This window comes from Syzygium oleosum, unplaced genomic scaffold (assembly GCF_021117445.2).
Source record: "Syzygium oleosum isolate NSW1041296 unplaced genomic scaffold, Sole_v2.1 Sole_v2.03, whole genome shotgun sequence".
Lineage (NCBI taxonomy): Eukaryota > Viridiplantae > Streptophyta > Magnoliopsida > Myrtales > Myrtaceae > Syzygium > Syzygium oleosum.
The window spans coordinates 3,745,141-3,770,920 of NW_026607487.1; the positions used below are offsets into that span (position 1 = coordinate 3,745,141).

Here is a 25,780-nt window from a genome sequence, read left to right on the forward strand (position 1 = left end):
TGGGTAGGCCGGCGGACGGCCAATTTTGGCCCCGCCGGCGCCCCCGCGTGTCTGTACACGCGGGGCTGACCCGACCCGGATCAACCGATCCGACCCGGGTCAACGCCCTAGGTAGGATCCGTTGACCCGGGTCGGTTTCGACCCGGATCAACTTATCCGACCCGGGTCAACCCCCTGGGTCGGATCCGTTGACTCGGGTCAGTTCCGACCCGATCCGGATCAACCGACCCGTCCCGGGTCAACCCCCTGGGTCGGATCCGTTGACCCGGGTCAGTTCCGACCCGATCCGGATCAACCGATCCGACCCGGGTCAACGCCTGGGTCGGGTCCGTTGACCCGGGTCGGACCTGGCCGACCCGACCGACCCGACCCGGTTATTATTATATTATATTATTTTTATTTTTATTTTTTTAAAAAAATTTATGATAAAAAATTAATTTTTTTTCTTTCGTATTTATTTATTTTTTTTAAAAAAAAATTTCAAAATTTTTTTTTTTTTAAAATTTGTGTGATATATTCTAAATGTTTTAATTTATTGTATTATTATGCATGTTTTTGTCTTGTTTAAATTAGACAAGCCTGAGAATTGCGCGGTAATATTTTGCATGTTATTTTTATTATCGCTGTATTATTATGCATGTTTTTAATACAATCGCATGAGTTGTGTTTTGAATGTCATCTGACTTAGTTAAGGTTAGAACCTTAGGCTGCATGAATTGTTGTGTTCCTGACTGCTGATCATTTCTGATTATGCACTCGCTTGATCACCTCACATGTTAGGAGAAAGGTCCTAAAATCAATCCAAATTGCCTGACAAATATTTTCAGAAATGAACAGGGTAAAATGGTACCGAAAGGGCATTAGTTATCCAACTAGTGTAACCAAGTCCCCGAACTCATTTAATCTCTGGTTCGTAGGAATAGGGTGATTCTCCCATCACCCTATTTGGGTTTCTAATCGACCCACCCCAAATCGATTAGTGGCGACTCCTTGATATAAACCACTTGCATGTTAAACACTTAAACCCTAAGTCGCGATATGGTATGGGCTTGGGAGAGCCCGAGTTAAGTCCCGAACCTAGACTTAGCACGTACCAGGCGAGCCCCCCTTTTTTCGCATGTTCGATAAAAAAGGGCTCGGGAGTTCGGTCGCGACAATGCTTTTATTTGAGAAAATGACTCCACTTCAACCTCATTTTTGAAATTTTCCCTTAAAACTAAAGGTTCTCTCTCGCTCGCCGGAATTGGAGGAAAAATTTGGGGTTCACCACTTTTGGCAAAGAGCTGTCAATTTTGGGGGCAAACTTAGCGTTCCGGGGTGACAAAACCTTAAGGCTGCGTTTGGTCGTCCGTATAAAACTCGGGATAGGATATGTTTTATCCTATCCCGTGTTTGGTAGGTGTCCCGGATAGTATAATGTCGGATATAACCTGGATAAAAAAAATCCGATAGGAGGGGGTAGGATAAGGTCGGATAGGATTTCTCCTATCCGTCGTATAAAAGCAAATTTTTAGAAACCCTACCCTTCATTCACGCACTCTTCACCCACGTGGCTAGTCGAGATGCTGAACTGGAAGGACCCGCAGGAGAAGGAGATCAGGTGGTCGTCCGCGGAAATAATGTTGAAGCTTGCTGGGAAGAAGCGCTTTTCCGCACCTTGCCGGCGACATCAGAGAAGCTCCGCCCTCTTCGTCGCTTCTTCTTCTTCTTCTTCTAGGCGCGCCGACTGCTCTGCTTTGCTCAGCTCAGGTATTGTTACTGTCCTCTCCAGTTTCGCACCGTCGTCAATGGCGTTCGTCGTGTTCATCGAATGGTATCTAGTTCGCGGTGGAGCAAGGAATCGGTGGCCCTTCTTCCTTGCAATTGCTGATTCAGTTCTGTTCGATTTGTCTATTTCGAAAAACAACGCGATTGCGGATGATGAAGGAACCCACCATCTCGCTGTTTCGATTATTTGTTTTGTGCTTGCGATGCTCTGTGGTTCGGTGGAGTTGAGGTTTGGTAACTTGGAGCTTGTCTCTTCGCTCTTCGCAGCTTCAGTTAATGTCGAAAGATGGCTTTTTTATTTCACATTCGAGCTCCATCTTTGTTATCCCATTTAAGATGTTCTTCCGACGTTGTTATGTGTAAACCCTGGTATTTGATGCTTTTGCAGATCAATGGGTGGCCTGGCTGTTAATAAGAAGAAGAAGGGTGCGGGTGCGGGTGCGGTGAAGCCTCCGCCTAAGAAGAAGCTGAAGAATGATTTGTTTGCGGAAAAGTGCTCGAAGAAAGACGATGATGACAATTTTCTTGTCTCATTTGTTTCTATTTTCATTTTTTTTTTGCAAAGAAATTTGAAAATCTAATAAAATGTCATATTTTCAAGTTTATTTGTGTATGAGAATGTTATTTTTATAGTAATAAGATCGAAATATTTCATGAGCATCACGTAAGAGTGTATATGTCATTTATATTGATATACAGTTTCTACCAAACGCAAGATAGGATAGGATATGAGAATATCCGACTTTAAATCCGTACTTCAGCAAACAGTTGATAGGATATGGGCAAATCCCTATATTTCCTATCATATCATATCCAATCCTATCTTGACCAGAAATACGGAAGACCAAACGCAGCCTAAGGGTTCATGCTCTTTGAAGAGGATATGAACAAGCATCGATTGGAAATAGTAATAGAAGTGGCAGGGCATTGAACATCTTCACCAGGGCATTGCTCGCGACTCTGTCCACGTCAAGGCCCAAGACAAACCCGGCGACGAGGTTCAATCGTTGTTCATAGCGTCAATTCTTCCAATTAGTCCAAGGTGCAAAGCTCAATCAATCGCGGGAATTTTTGCAAAGAGTGTTTTACGAACCTACTTTTGCCCCCAATTTTTCATTATGATCCCTGAAGCATTGGAATTTTATCCTGCGCAAGGTGTATTTGTTCCGTGTATGTTCGTCCTGAACATTCCAACTTAGCAAAGTTAATCTCATACTACACCATATGTGCTGGTGGTTTCGATTTGAGCTTAAGAGTAAAATCAATCAAGAAAACTACTATTCCAATTTCGCCCACAAGTCCAAACAACTCCGAGAAATCGGGACTGAGCAAAGTACTAGCCACAAAGAATCATGCTTAAAGCTTGAAGAGTTAGTAATGCTGTCTGCGCTTTGTAGATGTCAAGCCTGAGAGGTGCACTCTGCAACCTCTTTGAGTCGGTGCATTTGATCAGATGAAGCCTACAGCCTTTTTCTGTTGAATTCGTTAGAAATCAGACAGCCTTTGCAGCATTGCAAGACCCACCCGCTATGACTCCACATTGGCTTTAAATCCTTTGGCTAAAATTTCATCGACCAAGCTTACGCCACGGCTCGACCAATTCTACCTTTCCATAAAGCCCATCCATCAACGGGGGCAAGCTCCTAACATCCGGTTCAAGTCCAAGGTTGAAGACTCTACTCAAAACAGAGAATCCAAGATGAGATCTTTCCAAGTGGCAACTTGTCAAAATTCTGAGAATACAAATGTCTCTGAGAATATAAGCTTGAACTAGTCTTAGTTTAGAGTAATAACCTTTTTGTGGTTCTTTATCAAGAAATTATAATAGAGATTACGTCAAAATACGTATAAAATCACTAATTTGGTCATAGTTTTGCTTAATTAGCTGAACGATTCTAGTGGACCAATGGAAAAAAAAAATTCTACTTTGGTTTTACTCCTGAAAGAACACTGACATTAACACGTTGTTAGCACATAATTAAGGTAATAACCTTTTTGTGGTAAATGTGCATTTTCTTTGTAGCCTTGTGGTGGGCATCCGGCTTCCTATAGTCTCTTTAAGGGTTTTCCCTAAGAGTTTCGGTAGAAATTGTTATCAAAACTTTTGCAAAAGAGAAACGCCGAAGATATACCAAGTCTTGGTCGTGGTGTTGGGTGGGTCAAGAGGCATCATTCCTTCTGACAGCATAAGATAGTGGAGATCTTGATTTTGACTTTGGAGTATTCTGCGGATTCTGTGTCTTTCTTTTTCTTAAATTTCTCGGATGCATTGTCGTTATTGGTTATTTTTTTATTATAATATTGTTGAGCAAACATCCGTGGAGTAAAGCTAACTCCTCCTGGGCATTGTTCTTATTACATCTCTCTTATAATATCAATCATGTTGCATTCTCCTTTTGGCCATAATCAATATTCATACAAAGTCGATCATTTGGGACCGTTTGTAATTTATTCCCTCACACCATTGATTCTATGCGGGGAATAAGCACACTAAAGTGTCATAACTTTTGTACGACACTCACTTGAATGTCATAATTTTTTTTTCGTACACTTGAGTGTCACAAATTTAAAAAATTGATTACTTAAGTGTCATCCGCAATTTGCCACACCAGAAAATCCAACATAGATGCCCGTTGTCCTACGTGGCATTGCCAGAGTTGACGTGGATAATTAATAAAAAATACCCAAAAAAAATCCACGTCGGAACGAAAAATTAAAAAAAAATCCACATCGGACGATTTTCTGGGAATGGCACTCAAATAATCAATTTTACTCCGATGTGGCTCTCAAGTGATTGCCGTACGAAAGTTATGGCACTCTTACTATCATTATCCCAAATATTTTTTTTTATAAGTGAAAAGGTTACGGAGGGCCAATCAATGCAGTTGTCCCTCTAAATTTTATCATAAGGGTTCCACGTAGACAAGTGCCTTGCATTAATTAATTCTTTATAAGACATATTAATAGAAGTGGGTACCCTATATATAAAACTAGGTACTTCTTATGAATAAGTACCATCGCATATAAGATCCAAAATATTTTAAATTTTTAACAAAGATCGAAATCAAAATATCATCAAAACAGTTATTATGTACTTATTTTTAAGTAGTATTAATTATAATTACATCATTTGCCTCTCTTTTTTTCCAAACCACCATACGGCCCTTGAATCTTGAAACCCATAATACTCTCTTCTTATTTTACTCGCATCAATTCAAATATAAATAAGTATGTTAGGTTTAACATTTAAATGAGCAATTATGTGAAAATAATAAATGCATAAAGGCCTTTCTCCATCCATTTTTTGACTTCCAACGCCCCCATATTACCTTAAATTGACCATAATATTTTGTTACAGGTCCTAGATTTAAGATTGTTTCTTACCTTTTTTTTTCTTTCTATGGAAATTTTGATGCATTTAGAATTGACAAAAAAATATGAATTTGCCAATGGTTTGATTGGATTTGTTTGTCTTTTCAATTACAATTGTCATAATTTTCTTGTCAATAACTGATTATTCCACTTAATCAGCCATACTTTTCAGTTTTGTCAATATAGTTATAAACTTTTGGGTGATATTTCAATATAGTCTTTCTTGCCAATTGCCACAAAAAATCGTTAACATAGCGTTTAGTCATCACCGGCCATTCTAAGAGGCATGTTGAAGTGGGCAATTTGTTGATTTCCACATCGCAATTTACAACGGCAATTGGCAGGAAGGACTACATTTAAATATCGTGCAAATGTGTAGAACTATATTGACAAAATTGGAAAGTTAAAACTGAATTGACATCCGTACAATAAGTTTTGGACAAATTAATAATTTTCCTAAATATTTAAATAATCACTCCTTCAATGGACAAATGTATAAGCATTAATGGGATAAGTATGTAAGGAGTGTCATAACTTTCGTACGGTACTCACTTGAGTGCCACAAATTTGAAAAGTTGGTCACTTAAGTGCCATAAGAGATTTGCATTGTTCGAAAATCCGATGTGGACATTGGTTGTCCGACATGGTACTGCCGGCGCTGACGCTGACAATTAATAAAAAAAAATCGACAAAAAAAGTCTACATCGGAATGGGAAATTAATAAAAAAATTCATATAGAATGATTTGTTGGAAATGGCACTCAAAGAATCGATTTTACTCTAATGTGGCACTTAAATAAATGAAAAAAAAAATTATAGCACTCAAGTGAGCGTCGTACATAAGTTATGGTGCTCCTACTATTCTTATCCCATTCTATGCGATAATGTTATCAAATATATGGAAATTTTAATTCTTGATTCTTTCATTCTCACTATTTAATTGACATTGAAGTTTCATTCTAGCTCTGACTGCTTCTTGATGGACAGTTACAAAGATTGTTGATGTGGCAACTCTAGGATGAAAAGTGGACAAACGCCCCCATTCCCACAACAAGGCTTGCTTGTACTTTTTTTTCCTACGGGAAATTACATTTAATATTTTGATAAGATTATGAAGACATTGTCTATAATATGTGAAATTATAGGGATTTTGTTTTTCTATAAAGAACTCATAACATTTCCGGTTGTTCCTTTCTTTGTACAACCTATTAGGTAACATACAAGACCTACCATCAGTATAAGGCCATTTTCTCGTGAGGAACTAGGGTTTTATCTCTGCTGTGTGATAGCCTTCGTGTGTCTTGAAACATGTAGAAGTTCAATTCACGTTAATAACTCAGTTAAAATTTTAAATTTTATTGCAACATAAACCATCATTGTGATTTTTTTGTGAGAAGAAGATAATTGTGGTGGCATGAAAAGAATCTATATTCAATTTGTTGTGGCTGCTTCCGTCTTCCTTTCAACGGAGTTTTCTCTAATGTTGTCATCATCACTCACATTGCGCTTGGAGATATCTCCATTGACAATAATTTGGCGGAAAATGTGACGTTACTCGAAAATATTTTCTAAGGAGTCATTTTTCAGGAAAAAGATAATATTTTCCGGTATTTAGCTGAAACCTGAAATGAATTAGAAAATATTTTCTATCGTTTGATATCTAATTTGATTATCAGGGGAAAATTACCAAAAATTCGAATTTTTTAATTTTTTTTCTTTTTGCTTCTTTCTCGGCCAATCGCCAGCCATAGCAATGGTTGGCATCAGCCACGGGCGAGCTCGACCTCGCCGAAATCTAGTTGCGACGAGACTCGAGCTCACCTGTGGCCGGCAACTGGCTGAGGAAGAAGCAAAAAGAAAAAGAAAAAGAAAGAAAAGGAAAGAAAAAAATTAAAAATTAAAAATTAAATAAAAACTAGATTTTAGAAAAAAATAATAAAAATAATAAAAAAGAAAAGAAAAAAGTAATAATAAAAGGAAAAGGTGTTTGGTGAAAGAAAGTGCTTGGTCTAGAGGTAAAAGAAAGGTGATGGAAATTGTATTTTGCTTTCTGAAAAGCAGCAAATATTTTCTCCACTTTTAAAGATGTTTTTTCCATTGGTGGAAAATGTTTTCCCTGAGTAGTTTATTTTTCGTGAACCGAATACTGAAAAATCTGGAAAACATTTTTCCTGGAAGTTGTTTTTCATGAAACGAATGGAACCTTAAAATACAAATAAATACTTCATATGATCGCCAAATCAAGAGCAAGCAAGGTGTCATCTCAGTATTACTAGACAATCAAGTTTTCCCTTATGAGCTATGACAGTTCCGGTAAAATTTGTTGACGAAAAATGCATTTGACTAGTATGTCCTAGATGAGGAAGTATTTTATGCATCGGCATTACCTTCGTTGCCAATCCAATCCGATATATAATTGGGACTAGTTAATCATATTTACGTATGAGTGACCATAAAAAAAGAACAAGCAATAAGAAGAATCAAATATACCTTATTTTGAAAATTTTAAAATTTCATAATTATTATAATCGGTGATAGGTATTGTATCCGATATATTAGATACTTTACGTGAACAAATTTACAGCTATGCTCCCTTTTTATTATTTACTTTTTTTTTTGGGTGGTGGCTTTGGCTTTATCTTTTTGCTTAAAGTAAAGAGCGGAGAATATGATTCTAAGCGCTTTTCGTACAAAACGATGAAATATTGCGACCTTAATCTTTGTGGGGTTTGTATGATTGCATGAGACCCTTTTAAAAAAGAAAGGCACCTACCATTCTTGACTTGAGTGGCACGCGATTCTGGGTTTTTTCATCCCCTTTTCGTTTGGTTAAAATTCTTCTTGCTCAAATCAATTTTAAAGATTAAATGAAAATCCTCTATTGGAGACTGTTCTACCACGAGATGGCCCCCAATGTATTATTTCTTTTTCAAAACACATCACGGGCTTCATGTGAAGAAGGTGACTTACTTTAAGTTCAGTCCAAATCCTCCAAAGCAATTTAATGTGCAGACAATTCCTAGGAATACCTTATCTTTGCGGATTACATTAGGAAGACCTTATCATAAAGTGTGATTTCGGCGTGATTTAACGGCTGGAAACAACGACATGACTTTTACAAAGTTACTGGACCGACCATAGATTTGACATTCTGATTTATGCAAACAAATTGTCCCTCCAAATAATGATTAAAAGAAGTTAACTGATGCCAGTCAATCAGCAACAGCAATATAGTTGTCCCCTCTCCCTCTCTCATTTCTCACTCTTTCTGCCTCTCACATTCAACCTCTCTCTCTCTCTCTCTCTCTCTCTCACAGAACAATTTGAGCCTAGTGTCTGCTGACCGGTCCTCACTCGCTTTCTTTGATCTTTTCCCTCTTGTAAGTTTTCGCCCAGGCTTGTTTAGGTTCTTCTCTCTCTGATCTTGCACCGCTCTTTGCATCTTAGCTCGCAGAAGGTAATCGCTTTTTCATCTCTCGCTAGCGTATCGTTTCTATTGACGCTTCATTACGGGAATAATCGGCTGATTTTGTGTGTTTTGGGCTCTTTTTAGTCGATCGTGAGTGTGGGTGGCTGCTGAATAGCTGAGTGAGGATGGTTTTTCTTTTCTTTTGGTCTCTCTTTCGAATGGTTGTTACCGGGTAACGTGGTATGTCACCAGCCAAGATTTGACTTCCGTCGCAGCGGAAACCCTTCGTTTCCGACTTTAGATGGGACTAATCCTATGCCTTCTCTGTCTGATTGTTCGTTTGCATTGTAATTTAGTATTGATCTTTTGTTAACCTAGAATGAGTTGGCATATCGCCAGAATTCGCCTGAAACCAGGGACCAACTTTTTATGAGCGTTGTCTAAAACTTGAAATCTGCCAAATAAAAACATGATTGATGAAAATTTCCTTCAATTAGGAAAGTGCACGCATCTAGAGGGCAACAATTGCGTGACACTACATTAGTTGGGATTGGACAGAAGTGGTTGGGAAAATGAGATGGTGGAGATAGCTAGGTTTGTTTGCATATTAGGCTAAAAATAATAAGAGTAAGGTCGATGATTATGATAAGGATTAGGTGTTGACAGAGGAAGATGCTTTTCCTACATAATTTCAGTATCTTAGGTGCGAACTAAATGAATTGTCTTTAGATATCATAGACATGCGTTAAGTTATGTAGTTGTTCAAATACGTGTTTCCTACATAATTCCAACATAGTTTGACTTGACTAGAGGTAGAGGGTGAGGTCCAAAAGAAGACAAGGCAAGCACTAAAAAGCATCTGCAGAAACGCATCTTTCGTTACTTATCAATCCTTTCATTCAGCAGAAAAGCCTCTTTCGCTTCAACCTTCCCCCTCAGATTGCCATGGACAAAGGGCAGAGTCAGACCGAAGGAAACGAAGGGATGCACAGTTTAGTTTGGGGGCGTTCCTTTGCGGTGCTTGTCGCTATTGGGACGATACTTCTCTCTATGCTTGCATTCAATCTTCTCAAGAAGAAGAAGAAGATCGCAGGGAAAGACAGCGTTAAGGGAGCATCCCCTCCTTCGTTCAGCTCTCCAATACCCATAGGAGCAGGTAGCTATCAATACGACGTGTTCTTGAGCTTTAGAGGGTCAGATACACGTAAGGAATTCTCCGATCACCTCTACCACAATCTGGTCAACGAAGGGGTTGTGCCAATTGGCGTGTTCAAGGACGAAGACAGCCTCCCCATTGGTGAGGAATTTGGTTCACAAATTCTTGATGCTATCACAAGATCTAAGATTTCGATCCCTATCATCTCCGAAAATTATGCCTCGAGCAAATGGTGTCTCCGCGAGCTCATTTGTATGATGGACTGCAAGAAGCGCACATCACAAATAGTGTTACCCATTTTTTACAAAGTAGCCCCATCGGATGTGCGCCATTTAAAAGGAAATTTTGGGAAGGCCTTCCATTTGGCAAAGAAGCGTTTTGATGGGAAGGATGTTGAGGAAGGGCAACGAGCACTTAGAGCAGTGAGTGACTTAAGTGGATGGGAATCTGAGGAGATTGCTAATGGGTACCTCTCTTCCACTGAACTTTGTTTTTATTGATAAGTTTTCTTATTCACGTAAAACCTATGAGTTGTAGATGACTTACTTCCACTACATGTACTCAAAACATCTCCAAAATGTCTCAATGATCGATCATAATGCCCTAGAGACAACAAACACTAGTACTCCCCAAGATGTCCCCTGAAAGCTAAACCAGCAATAACTAAAACCAAACTACCCTAAATTGCCCAAGAATTTTACAAGTCTCTCTGGTACAGAGCAAAAAAACAAAGAAACGACAACCCCTCCGGCCAGTAGTATCAATCACTAAACAATATTCCCACAAATGAAACCAATGCTCAGTCTTCCAAAGCTTGATCAACACCGGATGACATTGACCTCCCGCGCTTCGCATTGATTATGTCTAGGTTCGATTCCTGGTACCAGTGATCCCCCATTGGTAGGCGATTTGTAAGTCAGCTATAAGTCCTCAATGTAGGCCTGTGGGATGTCTAGGCCTTGGAGTGGGCTAATCTCCCCTCCTCCTAAACTTTTTTTGACAAAAAAAAAATCGATTTGCTATGGTTCGACTAGCAACAACCTTAAAGCCTTCTAACAAACATTATACTCCTAAAGACTCTTAATGAGCCAGATGGACCACCTTATTTTATTTCAACGAGATTTATATATTGTCAGAAAGGAAGGGGAAAAAAAGGAAATGACTGCTACAACATCATCCTCCATTGTTATTTGTAAAACCAAAACATTTTGCATATTAATTGGTCTCATCCATCCTTCACATGTATGTGGATGTCTTTTGATGAGATTAAGCATAACCATGAAGTTAACATGAGTTTTGTTGTTTGACAGGCATGAAGGAGAATTGGTGAAAGAAGTTATCAAAGCTGTTTTAAGCAGGTTGGAAAATGAATTTCAGCTTGATGTTACTAAGCGCTTAGTTGGAATTGATGATCATGTGAACAAAATCAAGAATTGGGTTGATATGCCTGCCCGTGATGCTCGAATAATTGGAATCTATGGCATGGGCGGAATCGGTAAAACGACTCTTGCCAAGGTCGTTTACAACAAGCTATTGAATGACTTTAAGCATCGTAGCTTTCTTCCAGAGATTCGAGAAAGAGCTCACCGTGACGGTATTCCTTATCTACAAAATCAACTAATTAAGGACATACTGCCAAATGAACATGAAGTTTGTACAGTTGATCGTGGAATTAGTTTGATCAGATCTAGATTCAAAGTAAAAAAGGTTCTAATTGTTCTGGATGATATAGACCACAAAAATCAACTAGATGCTTTGTCTGGAGAGCGGAATTGGTTTATGACAGGAAGTATTATCATTATTACAACTAGAAACAAAGCTGTTCTTGATCAATCTGAATTCGAGGTAGACTATCCGTATGAATTGAATGAAATGGACGTGGTGCATTCTTTGCTTTTATTTAAGAGACATGCATTTCGTATGGACCATTCTCCGACAGATTTTGAGGATATCTCTCGTGAAATCATATCCACCATGGGTGGGCTACCCTTGGCTCTTGAGGTCGTTGGTTCATACTTGTTTAGAAAAACAAATCGAAATGTATGGAAAGATGTGCTGAAGCAATTAAAAGAACGACCACATAGAGATGTCCAACATATATTGAAGATAAGTTATGATGCCTTAGAAGATGTGCATAAGCAGATTTTTCTCGATATTGCTTGTTTCGTTATTGGGGAAGAGATCAAATTTGCCATGTACATGTGGGAGGACTGTGGGTTTTATCCAAGTCAAGGAATAGAAGAATTGAAGCTGAGGTGCTTAATAAAAATTCGAGGTGATGGTTATTTTAGGATGCATGATCAACTGAGAGATTTTGGAAGGAGCATCTTTTGCCAAGGGCAACCGCCCGAGAGATGTCTGAAACTATGGGTCAACCAAATACCCTTCATTGCGGGACCGCTGATTCAGGTAACATATGGCACTCTTTTTTTCTTTCCCCCTCTCTCATAAATTCGTATATTTAATTTGATTTATTCTAATCTTTTATCTAGTATGAGCAGATGCTCCTGTTCTTTAGGAAAAAATCTATTTACACATCCATTCATGTCCATCGTAGATGAATCGTGACACTAATTGGATTATAAGTGTCCCAAGAATGAAAAGGTTACATTATTTAATTCAAATTCATCGATATAAATTAGATCCGTCAAAAACTTAATTTACAATCAATTTAGGATTTTTTAAGTACGATTCTACACTGAAAATCTTGTTCAGTAAAAGCATGTAATTTTATGTCTTGTTGAAAATATTGATAATCTGAAAGACTACAATAATTAATAAAAATGAAGCATATAGATCATAGATCAAAAAATGAAGATTTTTTGGTTTACAACAATTATGGACAATATGTGCCAATTATAATAACTAATAATTAAGCAAATCAGTTACATTAAAGAAAAATTTCAAACTTATCACGGGTGCTTGCTTTCTAGTACGGTTGAATGTATTGTGGTGCTCCTATCAATAAGGAGATCAATGTATGATACACTTCTCTTTTTTTTTTCTTTTTTTTTCCATTTTGAATGTGAAGATACCCGTCCCTCCCTCTACTAGTTATATCCTTGGCGCCTGACCGAGCGTGGCTGGGTGCCCGCTTTGATCCAGAATCACACCGCTACGCTGTTCAAGCGACTGGATGAGTCTTGCTTGAGGCCTCTGTCATGGACATGTCAGTCTGTTCCTCTGAACGTCTGCGCCATGTCGATCTGAGAAGTCCTTCGTCCACGGGTTCTTACATGTGCACATTGAGTCGCGGCTTGATTTATTTGTGGTCAGGCTCGATACACTAATCCAATAAAAAGTTTGAGTGGAGTTTTGTGTGTTTGGAGTTAATTCTCTTCCTTTTAATACTTGAACGTTATCGAATACTGTCACTGATCAGCTAAACTTTCTGGGGGAAAAAATTAATAAGTATTGTTGTTAATGTCAATCAAGCCGTGTGGGATTTTGTCACCATCTTCTACTAATTAAATGATCTCTTTTAGCAACAAAGTTAAGCGGTACTTTTTGACTTATAAGGCGCAAAAGGAAACGGTCCCTGTCTTAGGAAACGGACATACGTATCTTCACTTTTTCTGTTTTGGTAAACATACATAAGTAGATTTCTCCAGAAACTTTCATCTGGCAGAGTTTGCCAAAATATATTGACCAGCAACGACAACCTATTGTTCCACATGTTAGAAACCTTAATCTAACTGTAAAACCACGAAAGGAAGTTAATTAGTTCCTTTTTAGTTGGTCTAAAACCAACTCGTTTCCAATTCCCATCAAAATCTAAAATATTATTCAAATACTGAAGTTGTATTGCTAACGAATGTCACCACGTCAGTTTTTAATCATACATTTCAAGAAAAGATTCATTTTTTAAAGCAATGATTAAACACTTCATAAGAATTGTCAAATGACTTGAGAATCTGGTGCTTCCTTAGCTACTTAACAAGTGACCCATGGGCACTCTTTAACATTTGTATGTTTTAAAAGGTTTTGCATACTTAGCCTTGGATAAAATTCAAAGTGAAAAATTTGAAAAAACAAAATGTAATACATTTAGGTGTGCCGTCTTGAATTTTTTAAAGTAAGAACAATTGTTCTTTGTGTTTAAAATATTGTTCAAATTTCAAAAGATAATCAAAATATTATATGTGAGTTTACCCGTTGACAATTGTATATGGCGAGGGGTAAAAAGATGACAAATTGTGTTAGTCTAGGTTTTAGAAAAGCAAAAATAAAAGAAATTAAAAGTTAATTCAGACATTTAATTGATTGATTTGATATGCAGACCTTCTTTCCTATAATCCGCCCGGGTTACATCGTTTGGCCCCAGGGCTGTCGCTCTACATACACAAGTGAACTGTTCAAAAACTTACCGAGCTCAAGGTTCCTTCAATTGTGTTGGAAGGATTTAAGTGGAGACTTTAACAAACTGTTTGTTGAATTAAGATGGCTTCGGTGGTTTTACATTGAACCCAATATGTCTTCTTTGGCGATCAATTTGCATCTATATAACTTAGTGGTGCTGGACTTGTCACGAAACAAGCTCACAGAGGATTGGGTAGGATGGAGTTCAATCATGGTAAGATGGAAAAAAGACATCCTCTGTGATCTTTGCTTTGTTTTGTCCAGTCTATTGAACTCGTTTTTTGACAGCTTATTCTCCTTTGTACAGGCGGCAAAGCGATTAAAAGTTCTTGACCTTTCATATAGCCGGGATTTAAGATGTACTCCTAATCTCTCGGCTTTCACAGAGTTGGAGATTCTCATCTTAAAAGAATGTCCCAAACTGGAGCAAGTCCACCCTTCTATTGGCGAAGTCAAGAGCCTTGTTTCTATGGACTTGAGATTCTGTCGAAGTCTTAAGGAGTTACCAGAGGAGGTGGGCAAATTGCAAGAACTAAAAGAACTTCGTTTAGATTATGCAGGTATTCGTATCACTAAGATTCCAATGTCAATCCGTTCTCTGACAAAGCTTGAGAAACTAGATGCTTGATCTTGTCGTTCATTGGTTGAAATCCCTCTCTCAAAGTTAAATTATGCGGCGTTGAATTTGTAAAGTTAAAAATAGCCTCCTAGCAAACAATCCCGCATTACTGATTTTGCTAATTGGATATTGCAAAATAACCAAGTAAGAAGTACATCTTTCTGTTCTATAGTTTGGGCACTTCACCTTTTCAGCATCAGTTCTGTTCGTAAACACAAACAAGGATGGTGGTGCTAATTGCTTACTTCTCTTCCCTTAAGTCGGTTGTTTTCTTTTTCTTTGGCTGATAATCAAGTCTCTGGTGATTGCGATCCAACTGCGAACTAATCAGAGACACCTGGAATTTGTGGCAAAATAATATCCCCAGATTTTGGTGTTGATACATGAGTTTCATTGAAGAGGAGATTCATAGATCACCAGAATCTGGACCAGGTCAATGTAATTTTGTTTATATTGATGGACTCTCTATGCTTACAACTTTCAGCTAATTTTAGACACTTCATACCAAATACATCTGAATATAGACAGAACTAACCACGGATCAATGCAGCCGCACCAATATCTCTCGTCGAGATGATTGGAGAGCGTATCACAGTTTACTCTCAGCCATCTCGTGTACGTCATGCATCATCCTCATTTTTTTGGCCATCTTTAACAAATGCTCCAGTGGAGATTAGTTATTAGTCTCATAAGGTTGAATTTGCTAGTGTTTGTAACTTTTGATGATATATCATAAACAACCTAAATTTATCACACATTCTTTTCCTGAATCTATTACAAGTACATATGAAGCCAGTAATGTTATTAATTATTTTCAAAATCTCATGTGACAACAGCTAACTGGGAAAGCCAATGAGTGTGAGACCCAAATAAAAGGCTTTTATTTGATAATGCAGTTCAAAACTATACGACACGCAACCCACCCATCGGTGGCCGCATTGGTTTGCTCTCAGTTCCTTTCACGAGAGGTCCTGGGTTCAAACTCTCCTATCGGTGATTTAAGTGGGGGGTCGTAGTGGTGGGATGCTGAGCTAGCCCCCCTTGAGGACTAGTCGGGCATCACCGCTGGTTTGAGCCTAGCTCGCCGGCCGCGCGGACACCTCGGTTATCAAAAAAAAAAAAAAAACTATACAAGACGCACATACCACCAGGTCGTCCAAAACTTTTGCATGACTTGCGTCGAAGGGCAACCAAGAGAAGGCAACAAAATCTCACCACGCAATGATAAAAGCTGAAGGAGGAAGAAGAAGAAGAAGAAGAGAAGCACTCTGTGCCATCTTTTTTTTTTTTTTTTGATAACCGAGGTGTCCGCGCGGCCGGCGAGCTAGGGCTCAAACCAGCGGTGATGCCTGACTAGTCCTCGAGGGGGGCTAGCGCAGTATCCCACCGCCACGACCCCCTACTTAAATCACCGATAGGCGAGTTTAAACCGAGGACCTCTCGTGAAAAGAACTGAGTGCAAACCAACGCGGCCACCGATGGGTAGGTACTCTGTGCCATCTTTTTGTGATCAGTCTTTGCAACTTTCTGGTCGTGTTTGATAAAGTTGTCCAAAAAGTCTTTGCTCGTGAAATTCTACAGTCCAATCTCGCTCTCTGGCCAAACAGCAGTTTTCACTATAGGTCTCAATTATGTTCATAGATGCCATTGGTGATGACCAAGTAAGGAGGAAATGAAGCGGAAGATGAAGAAGGTGGTATTCGCGCCATTTTCCTTATTTCCTAGTTGGTAATGCAATTTGTCGTTTGCCTCAACTGAGTTGACAGCAAAATGTGCTGAAAATCTCAGAAAATTGGAAGAGAATGTCTTCAAAGTTCGAACATAACAGAAGGATTGGTGAGGATTGCAACTACAACTGCTACCGGGAGCAGAAGATGACGTAGTGGTGTCAGGAGGAAGGGGGGAAATAGTAGCTACTCGAGGACATCGAGTATAAACCTGGAGAGTCCTTCTCATGTGAACTCCGGTGCTGCCTCCTCTGTGGTATACTGGTATGATGACTAGTTCATCAAATATTTGATATAAGGCCAAAGTGCTAATTTCCAAGTCCACTCTATTTATTCAGTAGTATGAGCTAGCACAAGTTCACGTTCCGTACTCTCATATCAGCAGCAGCATCACAAAGTCTGGTCTGCCAATTCATAAGGAAATGAAGTTTGTCTTTTTTATTCTTTGCAGGGGTTTGTACCAATAAATTGTCGATACTCCTTGCAATAACCGTCGACGATCGTGGTGTACATGATCACATCTAGCTCCCAGCCTGTGTCTTCCAAATTCTTCAGCAATCGAACAGCTTTCCTAGTATTGCCGGTTCTGCACAATCCCTCACTATGGCTCCACACGTGGTTATATCTACCTTGATTCGTCTGGCCAACATTTCATCTGCCAAGCTCAAGGCTTCGGCAATTCCACCCTCTCCAACAAAGCCCATTTGATCAAAGTGTTGAAGAAATACTCCATCGATTCATTCTCATTAGTTTCACCAATTTTGTGGTCTGATGAGATGTTTCTCCCAAACAGGTGGCAATTGAAGAGAGAGGTGGTCAATATGCAAAATTACGATCTTATACTGTTGTGAAAACAACTAAGAAATCCACATCTGAAACCAAATCCTATTGGATCGAAATCTCACACGGCAACGATGGCGAACACCGGTGAAGTTGAAGTATAACCTGTCAAAATGAACATGTCTACTCATTGTCTGCATAGAACATACTTTTAACATTTTGTTTTTGGTCTATTCGATCTTTTCTTACACATCGATGAGGCAGGGATCCCGGCTCATATTTTGCAAAACGACGTCAACAGGAATTTTTCGTTTTTATGCATATTTTTTGGCTGGATGGTTTACATACGACGTACGTACTTCATGAAGGAACGTTACATTTCCTTTTTTTTTTTGTTCCTGATGGCATTGGACTGCTCATTCAGTGGATAAACTCTAAACATGTGAAAACCTTGTTAACTCACCCAATTCAGTGGCTCGAACACAACTGACCGCTAAATTGGAGAAAACATTAATGGATTAAGAAAAATTGTAAGCTGAAGTCCGGATGGCAAAATCCGTTATCTGTCTTAGATAACGTGATTTTGTGAAGATCGATTCCGTAACGTGTGCTTAATCCATGTGCGCAAGTTCTTCGTGAATTGCAAGCCAATCATTTGAGTAATGTCGGAGAAAAGAATCACGAGTTACGATATTTGAATGAGTAAAATGAATAGATTTTTTTCCCCTCCTTGAAATTGTCCCCTTTTGTGGAGTATAATTTACAATTTGGTCCTAATCTTCAGGATATCGATCGTGCATCCAAGTTTGTCACTCCACGCGATGGCACAAAATAGATGTGGATGTGGAAGTTAAATCAATAACTTCTCCTTTTATGCTTATCTTATCATCATGTCGCTCAATTGAGTAAAACACGTGACCGATTAGCAGTTCCACTCTATGAGGACATAGAAAGACAATAATTTACAATTTGACTAGACATGAACCCGAACAAATGTAGTTAATGACTATGAGATTTTGTGGGACTATTACGAGAGTTTGAGCTGTCAGAAGAAGACATGGTTTAATATTTAATTGCTCTAACACTCCATCTCACGTTTAATTAACTTGGTCTTTTTGGCTAGTATTAAATGTGGACATAATTAATTGGGAAAGCAAATGGGGCTCGGAAAGATTTGAATTCAGAACTTTCAACTCTAATACCATACAAGATGAGTTGTGCCATGTATGAGTCTTGCCTAAATCATAAAACAAACCTCAATTGATGCAAAGATAGCCTTTCACTTAAGTATATAATGATAGGAGCATAATAGACCAAGCTAGCTAATTGCTGATAGATCTCATAATGAATTGGCAGATGTTTTGATTTCCGAATTAGAAAGAACAAAATGAAACGAGTGAAATTGCGCCAACGCAAGCATCAAATCAAAATGAATATCCATGAACTAGTTGTTGGTCCTCACGACAATTACTCATAGATAGGCAATATTTAGGCAGATAGAGTTTGCTATTTCATATTTCCATTTCAATGCGTCATCAGATTCGGTAATTTTAATACTCTGTTTGTTTTATGGAAAATGAACGGTTTGGAAAACATTTTCTTGAAAAAAATCGTTTCTATCGCTCGAAATAATTAGTCAATGAAAAATGTTTTCATCACCGGTAACAACTTATGTCTAAACATTTTCGTGGACGATAAAATATTTTTCTTCTAAGAGATTTTTTGCCTCTTGGAATTAATGTTGATAGAGTAGATTTTTCTCTATTTTCGCAATTTGGGTGTATCGATGTGCACATGTGATAGTGTTAGGGGGATCAAGTTTCGCGTTGTAGACATGATGTGAGGCAACATTGTTAACGTGAATTTTGACGAAAATCTCACGAATGGATGCAGCATTACAATATATGATTTCATTGGTAGCTCTATCGAAACTCATCGAAGAAATGTATGTTACTTCACATCTGGAAAATGTACGTCGGCATCTATTTCGCTCGACTTAATTAATTTTCTTCGGAGAGTGTGTGCATCTTCCACTCCATGTACCAGAAATTCTGCGTTTTGGCAAATAATAGAAGTGCCGTGCAACGATTCAACCTATCCGGCGGAGCGGTGAGTCCAGTAGATAATGCTCCGTCGTCACATCTGCCGAGTGGGACCTGGGGCGTCCATCTCTTGCTGCAGAACAACGACAGCGAGCACGTCCTCTCGCTCGACCGCGCGGAGACTGCAAAATGGCAAAGGCGGGAACGTTAGCCGGTATCAGGGACATCTCCTTTGATTCTGCATATCTATTCCCGCTCTGTCCATCTTCTCGATCGACTCCGGAGAACTTCCTCTGGAGGCCCTCCAGGTGCTCGACCAATTGCCTCGTCGGTCCCTCGAAGAATCCACTTGTGGATCTCGATCCGTCCCGCGCTTTTCTTTTCCTCTTCCTCGTCTGAGCCTTCTTATTCCGGAGACGCAGCTTCTTCTGTATCCCGAGTTGAGTTCTCCGAGGCATGACCGCCACCTGTTCGACGATTTGTCTCCTCGTTCGGATGCCGTGTGCTGCTCGGTGGGCATCGGCTGGTGAGAGCTGAAGCGGGGCTCATTTGACTGGTCTGGCCGATCTCTCTTGAGGCCACAAATCGCCTCGAGCTCACCAAAAGCTCCAGACATATTGTTGCTGGTTTTTATCTCTTCAGCCTTTTCGCTTCGATGATTGCATTGTTCCTTGTTGTCGTTCAAGGGTTCACTGTCGAGTGGCTTCCTCATTCACCAATATGGATTTGTTCCCTTGATGCTCGTCCTGGACATTCCAACTTGGCAAAGTTAATCTCACGCTATACCGTATGCGTTGGTGGTTTTGATTTGAACTTAAGAGTAACATAAAATCAATCAAGCAAACTACTATTCCAATTTCGCTGAAAACCCAGCCTAACGAGTTAGCTGCCGCAAGTCCAAAGAACTCTGAGAAGTCGGAACGAGCAATGTACTGGCCACAAAGAATCATGCTTAAAGCTTGTAGAGTTAGTAATGCTATCTTCCATTTGCATGAACTAAGTTGACAACAAAATGCGCTGGAAATCTCAAAGAAAATGGAAGAGAAAGTCTTCGAAGTTTGAACATAACAAACGGAATGGTGAGGATTGCAGCCACCGTCGCTACCAGGGACTTATCGTGTAAACTCTGGTGCTGCCTCCTCTGTGGTATGATGACTAGTTTAACGTCAAATTTCTTGTATACGCAGCGAGCGGTCAATATTGCTAATTTTCCAAGTCCACGCTATTTATTCAAAAGTATAGGCTAGCACAGTTCATTTTTCTTACTCTCATATCGGCATCATCACAAAGTCTGGTTTTCCAATTCCCCAGGAAATGAAGATTTCTTTGTCTTTGCAGGGGTTTATACCAATTGTCAATACTATTTTTACTTTGTCAAAATGTCACAGTTGACATCAAAACTAAGTTGCATAATAAGCTTATTATTGATAAGAAAATTAACAATAGATTCACTTATAATGTCTCGGCTAGAGATGTCCATCAGTTTTCTGACTCAGCTGATTGAGGGGATGATATAGTCTTCATTGCTCAAACTTTACCTAGGTGTTTATTATTTCACTGAAATTGAAGTTTAGCTGGAGATGATTTTTTCTTTGCCAGAGCTGTTGCTGTGCATCAGCAATATATCGAACTCCATAGATTCCTTGTTGATGAGAATATATAACTGCATCATCTACATGGAGTAGTCTAATGGCACATCGCAGCATGATCAAGTGCTATTCAACTCGGTGCTATTCAATGGCTGTCCACTAATTTGCGTAATTATCGTATGTATACATACATGTAAGGTACTTCCATGCTTTTCTTCGTGAAAAGTGAGGGAAAATTAATACCATACCTTGCTAATTACAATACTTCAGTCCCTTATCCATATGAGCTATATAATTGCTTGCTTTAGTTATGGTTGATTAGTTTTTGAAGCGGCTATTCACATTCAAGCAGTTCATGGAGGTTGTAATTCTTGTTGTCATACTTTGAAAGTTATGAAGGATTGCAGGAGACTCTCGAATTACCCATCTGGTTCCTGATTTTTCTGAATTATTCGCATTCTTCCTGCTGAACATTGGACATCCCAGTGCTTTGCCGGCCGACAATTTCTGCGTAATGTCAGATTGTTCCTATTTTAGCAAAATTATTTCAGACAGCGCAAATGCTTGGAGAAATCTTGTTGAAGTTGGAAATGTTAAATTCATTTCTCTAGGACATGATAATTGGCACCCACATGGAGAAATCATCTGCACTCCATCCAAAACAGGGACTGGTACAAATTCTGTTTCTTGGAGTATTGTGAGTAACAGGGGAAGTAGAGTAGAATTGGACTATAAGACATACTGAATGAGAGAGACATCACGTGCAATTCCATATAAATGTCATTTGACCAGAGTGCAGTTCCAAATTATCAGTCGAAACCGGCATTTCGTACGTGCAATTTGCCCCTAAATAATGTCATCTCCAAGTCATTGCCTAATCAATGCAACAGCCTTTTGCAGCCTGCAGCCTCATTCTGTGAAGTTTCTTAGCATTTGGGATGTCAAGCCTGTGAGCTGCACTCTGCAGCCTCTTTTTGTCATTCCATTTGATCAGATGAAGCCTGCAGCCTCTTTCTGTTGAATTCGTTAGAAATCTGACAGCCTTAGCAGCATTGCCCGACCCACTCGCAACGACTCCACATTGGCTTTAAATCCTTTGGCTAAAATTTCATCCACCAAGCTTATGCCACGGCTCGAGCAATTCTACCTTTTTCATAAAGCCCATTGATCAAAGCGGGGAAGCTACCAACATACGGTTCAAGTCCAAGCTTAAAGACTATACTCAAAACAGAGAACCCAAGATGAGATCTTTTCAAGTGGCAACTTGTCAAAATCCTAAAAATATAAGCTTGAACTAGTCTAGTTTTAGAGTAGTAACCTTTTTTTTGGTTCTTTATCAAGAAATTGTATTAGAGATTACATCAAAATACATATCAAATCACTAATTAGGTTATAGCTTTGCTTTAATTAGCTGAACGATTCTAGTGGACCAACAGTAATAAATTAAAAAAAAACAGACTTTGGCTTTACTCTTGAAAGACCACTGACATTAACGCGATATTAGCAAGTGATTAAGGTAATTAATTGGCTTTGGCTTTACTGTTTTTCGTCCACAGCACCGCAGTACATATTTTGCAAATAAAATGTGCGTTTTCTTTGTGGCCTTGTGGTGGGTGGGCATACAGCTTCGTATAGTCTCTTTAAAGGTTTTCCCTTGGAGTTTCGGTAGAAATTGTCGAAAAAAATTTTGCCAAAGAGAAACGGAGGAGATAGACCGAGCCAAGGTCGTGGTGTTGGGTGGGTCAAGGGGCATCATTCCTTCAGACAACATAAGATACTGGAGATCTTGATTTTGTCTTCAACTTTTGAGTATTCTCTGGATATTCTGTTTTCCTTTTCTTAAATTTCTAGGATGCATTGTCGTTATTATTATTATTTTTAGTATAATATTGTTGAGCAAGCATCCGTTCTAAACTCCTCCGGGTGCATTGTTCTTATTATATTCCTCTTGTAATATCAATCATGTTATCATCTCTTTTTGGCCACAATCAATATCTACACAAAATCGATCATCTCGGACCGTTTGGAGTTTATTGCAAGATTACGGTGCGGAGAGATCATGGTGCTTTGAATTTAATTCAACCCCTTCACACCATAGCTTATATTTGACGATGAGATCAAAGGTTCGTAGCTTTCACTTTCACTTCGTGACTCTTTCATCCTTACTTTTTAAATGATATTAAAGTTTCATAGTGGCACCAACTGGTTCTTGAGGGACAGCTACGAAGATTATTGCTGTGACAATCTCTAGGATGAAAACTGGATATGCGCCCACATACCCGCAAGAAGGGTTGCTTGCACTTTTTTCTCCTGAGGAAAATTACATCCAACATTTTGCAATTATGAAGACATTACCTAGGATTTGTGAAATTATAGGGATTTTGTTTTTCAATAAAGAACTCATAACATTCCTGATTGTTCCTTTCTTTCTACGACCCATCAGGTAACATTGAAGACATACTATCAGTATTAGGCCGTTTTCTCGTGAGGAACTAGGGTTTTATCTCTGATGTGTGATCAAATCAAAATCTAGAGCCTTCACGTGTCCCGAAGCATGTAAAAGCTGTATTCACAATACTAACTCAGTCAGAATTTTAAATTTTAAATATTTTGCAACATAAACATTATTTGTGAGAAGAAGATTATTGTGGTGGCATGAGAAGTATCGGAATTCAATCTTTTGGGGCTGCTTCCACCTTCCTCGCAATGGAGTTTTCACCGCTGTCATCATCATCACTCGCACTGCGCTGATTTCTTTCAGCTGCTTCTATTTTCTACCTTCTTTAATTCCTTCACTATTAATTTAATGGGAAGGTAAGTTACCTCCCCATTTCCATCTACTAACCCTTCCAGGAGAAAACATGCTGTTTTCGAAGTTTTTCTGTGGCATGACTCTACGAGCTCCCAATACTTTATATGATCGTCGCATCAAGAGAGAGGTGTCATCTTAAACTGTGTTTGGTTGTCTGGATTTATAATCAGGATAAGATATGATAAAAAATTTATGGATTTTATTATATCATATGCATTGTTTGGTGAATCGCAGTAATAAAGCCGGATATTTTTATATGTTATTTTGTCCATTGTTTGGTATTTACGATATGCCAATATAAATGAATATGAAAATACCCAAATGGAGATTGTAAAAATATTTTATAATTCACTGCCAAATCTAGTAAGAGAGAGAAAATAAGATCATTCACTTTTGTGATTACGAAAAATATAGTGCTTTGATTCTCTCGCTGCTTTTGTGAAACTTTAACATGAATAAAAAAGTTGTGGAAGAAAAGGAGTTTCGACTCTCTGCTACTTTTGTGGACTTTTGACGTGAAAAAAAGAATTATGATGGAGAAGAAGCTTCAACTCTCTCTCTGATTTCGTGGAGCTTTGAAGTGAACTAAAAAACTATGGAGGAGTGGTGAAACTTCAACATGAACTAGAGATCCAAAGGAGAAGGAGATGGAGATGGTAGGTTTGTTTTAGAAATTTCATTGCCTCTCATTCTTCGAGAATTGGAAAGATACTTTTCAAGTTTGAATTTATTAATTTAAATCCAGCTTCTTCTACTTAATTTTTATTATTTTTCCATCTCTTTTTATTATTATTTTATTCCTTTCCACTATTCCTTAATAAAAATTTTATCAAATAATAAACTATTCTATTATACATAAAATATGTAATAATATAGATACTAAATATACATATACAAAATATATATTATAGAGTAGAAAGAAATTCAAATCTATAAATAATAATATGAATAAATAAAAACGAAATTTATTATTTTTTGTTATTTGAATTTTATTTTTAATATTAGAATTCAAATATTCTTTATATTCAATTATTATTATTTTAGTTTTATTATTGAAGAAGATCGTTATTCGAGAAAAATAGTTTATACCGCGAATATAAGAAATCCTATCTAGCTTTTATCCCGCCTCCCCAGCGAGATAATTTTATCCAGGTTGTGTCAGACTTTATTTTATTTTGAGTAGGATCCAAACACGAGATAGGATAAATGTAGCCTTAGGATACTAGAAATTCAAGTTTTCCCCAAATGATTGACTTGACTTGCCATATAAAAAACAATTTAATTGCCGCCGGACAATCAGCAACAGGGGTTTAAGTTGTTTAGGTTCCCCCGCCTCTCTCTTTCTCTCTCTCATTTCTCACTTTGTCTGTCTCACATTCAACCTCTCTCTCTCTCAGAGCAATTTGAGCCCATCGTCTACTCGTTGGTCCGTACTCGCCTTCTTTGATCTTTTCCCACTGGAGAGTTGTCGCCCAGGCTTGTTTAGGTCCTTCTCTCTCCGGTCTCACGCCTCTCTTCGCATCTGAGCTCCCGGAAGGTAATCGCTCTTTCATCTCTCATTAGCTTGTCGTCTCTCTTGATTCGTCGCTTTATTATCAGAACAACCGGCTGTATTAGTGTGTTTTGGGGCTCTTTTTGTCTATTGGAGATGTGAGTGGCGGCTGAATAGCTGAGGAGGGATTTCTTTCCCTCTTTCGAATGGTTGTTTCCCACTAAGCTGCTATGTCACCAGCCCAGATTTGAGTTTCGTTACCAAGGAAAGCCTTTGTTTCCGAGTTTGGATGTGACTAATCCTATGGCCTCTCTGTCTGATTGTTCATTTGCATCGTAATTCAGTGTTAATCCTTTGTTAAACTAGATTTAGTGGGCCGGCCTGCAAGCGCGCTCGATTCTATTGCGCGCAAAAATGAAAGATTTGGCTGGAAACCAAGGAACACCGTTTGATGGATTCTGAGGTTTCTCTCTCTATGAAGGTCATCCATCAATTAATTAGAAAAATGAACCAGAAAGAAAAGAGTAGGCTGGTTTTTAAGTGAAATTGTCAGTTCCAACGTCGATCGGTTCGATTCCGATTTCAAAAACTGAGAATGGCTATTACTTCCTAAGATAGTCTTTTCTTAATGATATTTTATTCAACAATTTTACCTCC

The 25,780-nt window shown here is 38.6% G+C and overlaps 1 protein-coding gene and 2 long non-coding RNA genes across 10 annotated transcripts in view; all 3 read left to right on the forward strand.

The window, feature by feature from the left end:
* The first annotated feature begins 8,374 nt into the window (after positions 1–8,374).
* LOC115690992 (TMV resistance protein N-like) overlaps positions 8,375–25,780 on the forward strand; it is an 86,843-nt gene continuing 69,437 nt past the window's right edge. The window contains exons 1-5 of one of the 7 annotated variants that reach the window (XM_056309131.1): positions 8,375–8,595; positions 8,692–8,787; positions 9,344–10,169; positions 11,014–12,112; positions 13,983–14,276. In XM_056309131.1, coding sequence (XP_056165106.1) covers positions 9,493–10,169; positions 11,014–12,112; positions 13,983–14,276 — 2,070 coding nt within the window. In that variant the 5' untranslated portion in view covers positions 8,375–8,595; positions 8,692–8,787; positions 9,344–9,492. The other 6 variants (XM_056309132.1, XM_056309133.1, XM_056309134.1 and 3 more) reach the window with 6 other exon arrangements.
* LOC130137557 (uncharacterized) lies at positions 16,176–17,401 on the forward strand. 2 transcript variants are annotated; one of them, XR_008815964.1, is made up of 3 exons: positions 16,176–16,374; positions 16,470–16,672; positions 16,860–17,401. It is a non-coding gene; the product is annotated as an uncharacterized LOC130137557 (long non-coding RNA). The 2 variants fall into 2 exon arrangements; XR_008815963.1 differs by having other exon boundaries at positions 16,176–16,672.
* LOC130137558 (uncharacterized) lies at positions 24,950–25,485 on the forward strand. Its single transcript, XR_008815968.1, has 2 exons — positions 24,950–25,168; positions 25,231–25,485. It is a non-coding gene; the product is annotated as an uncharacterized LOC130137558 (long non-coding RNA).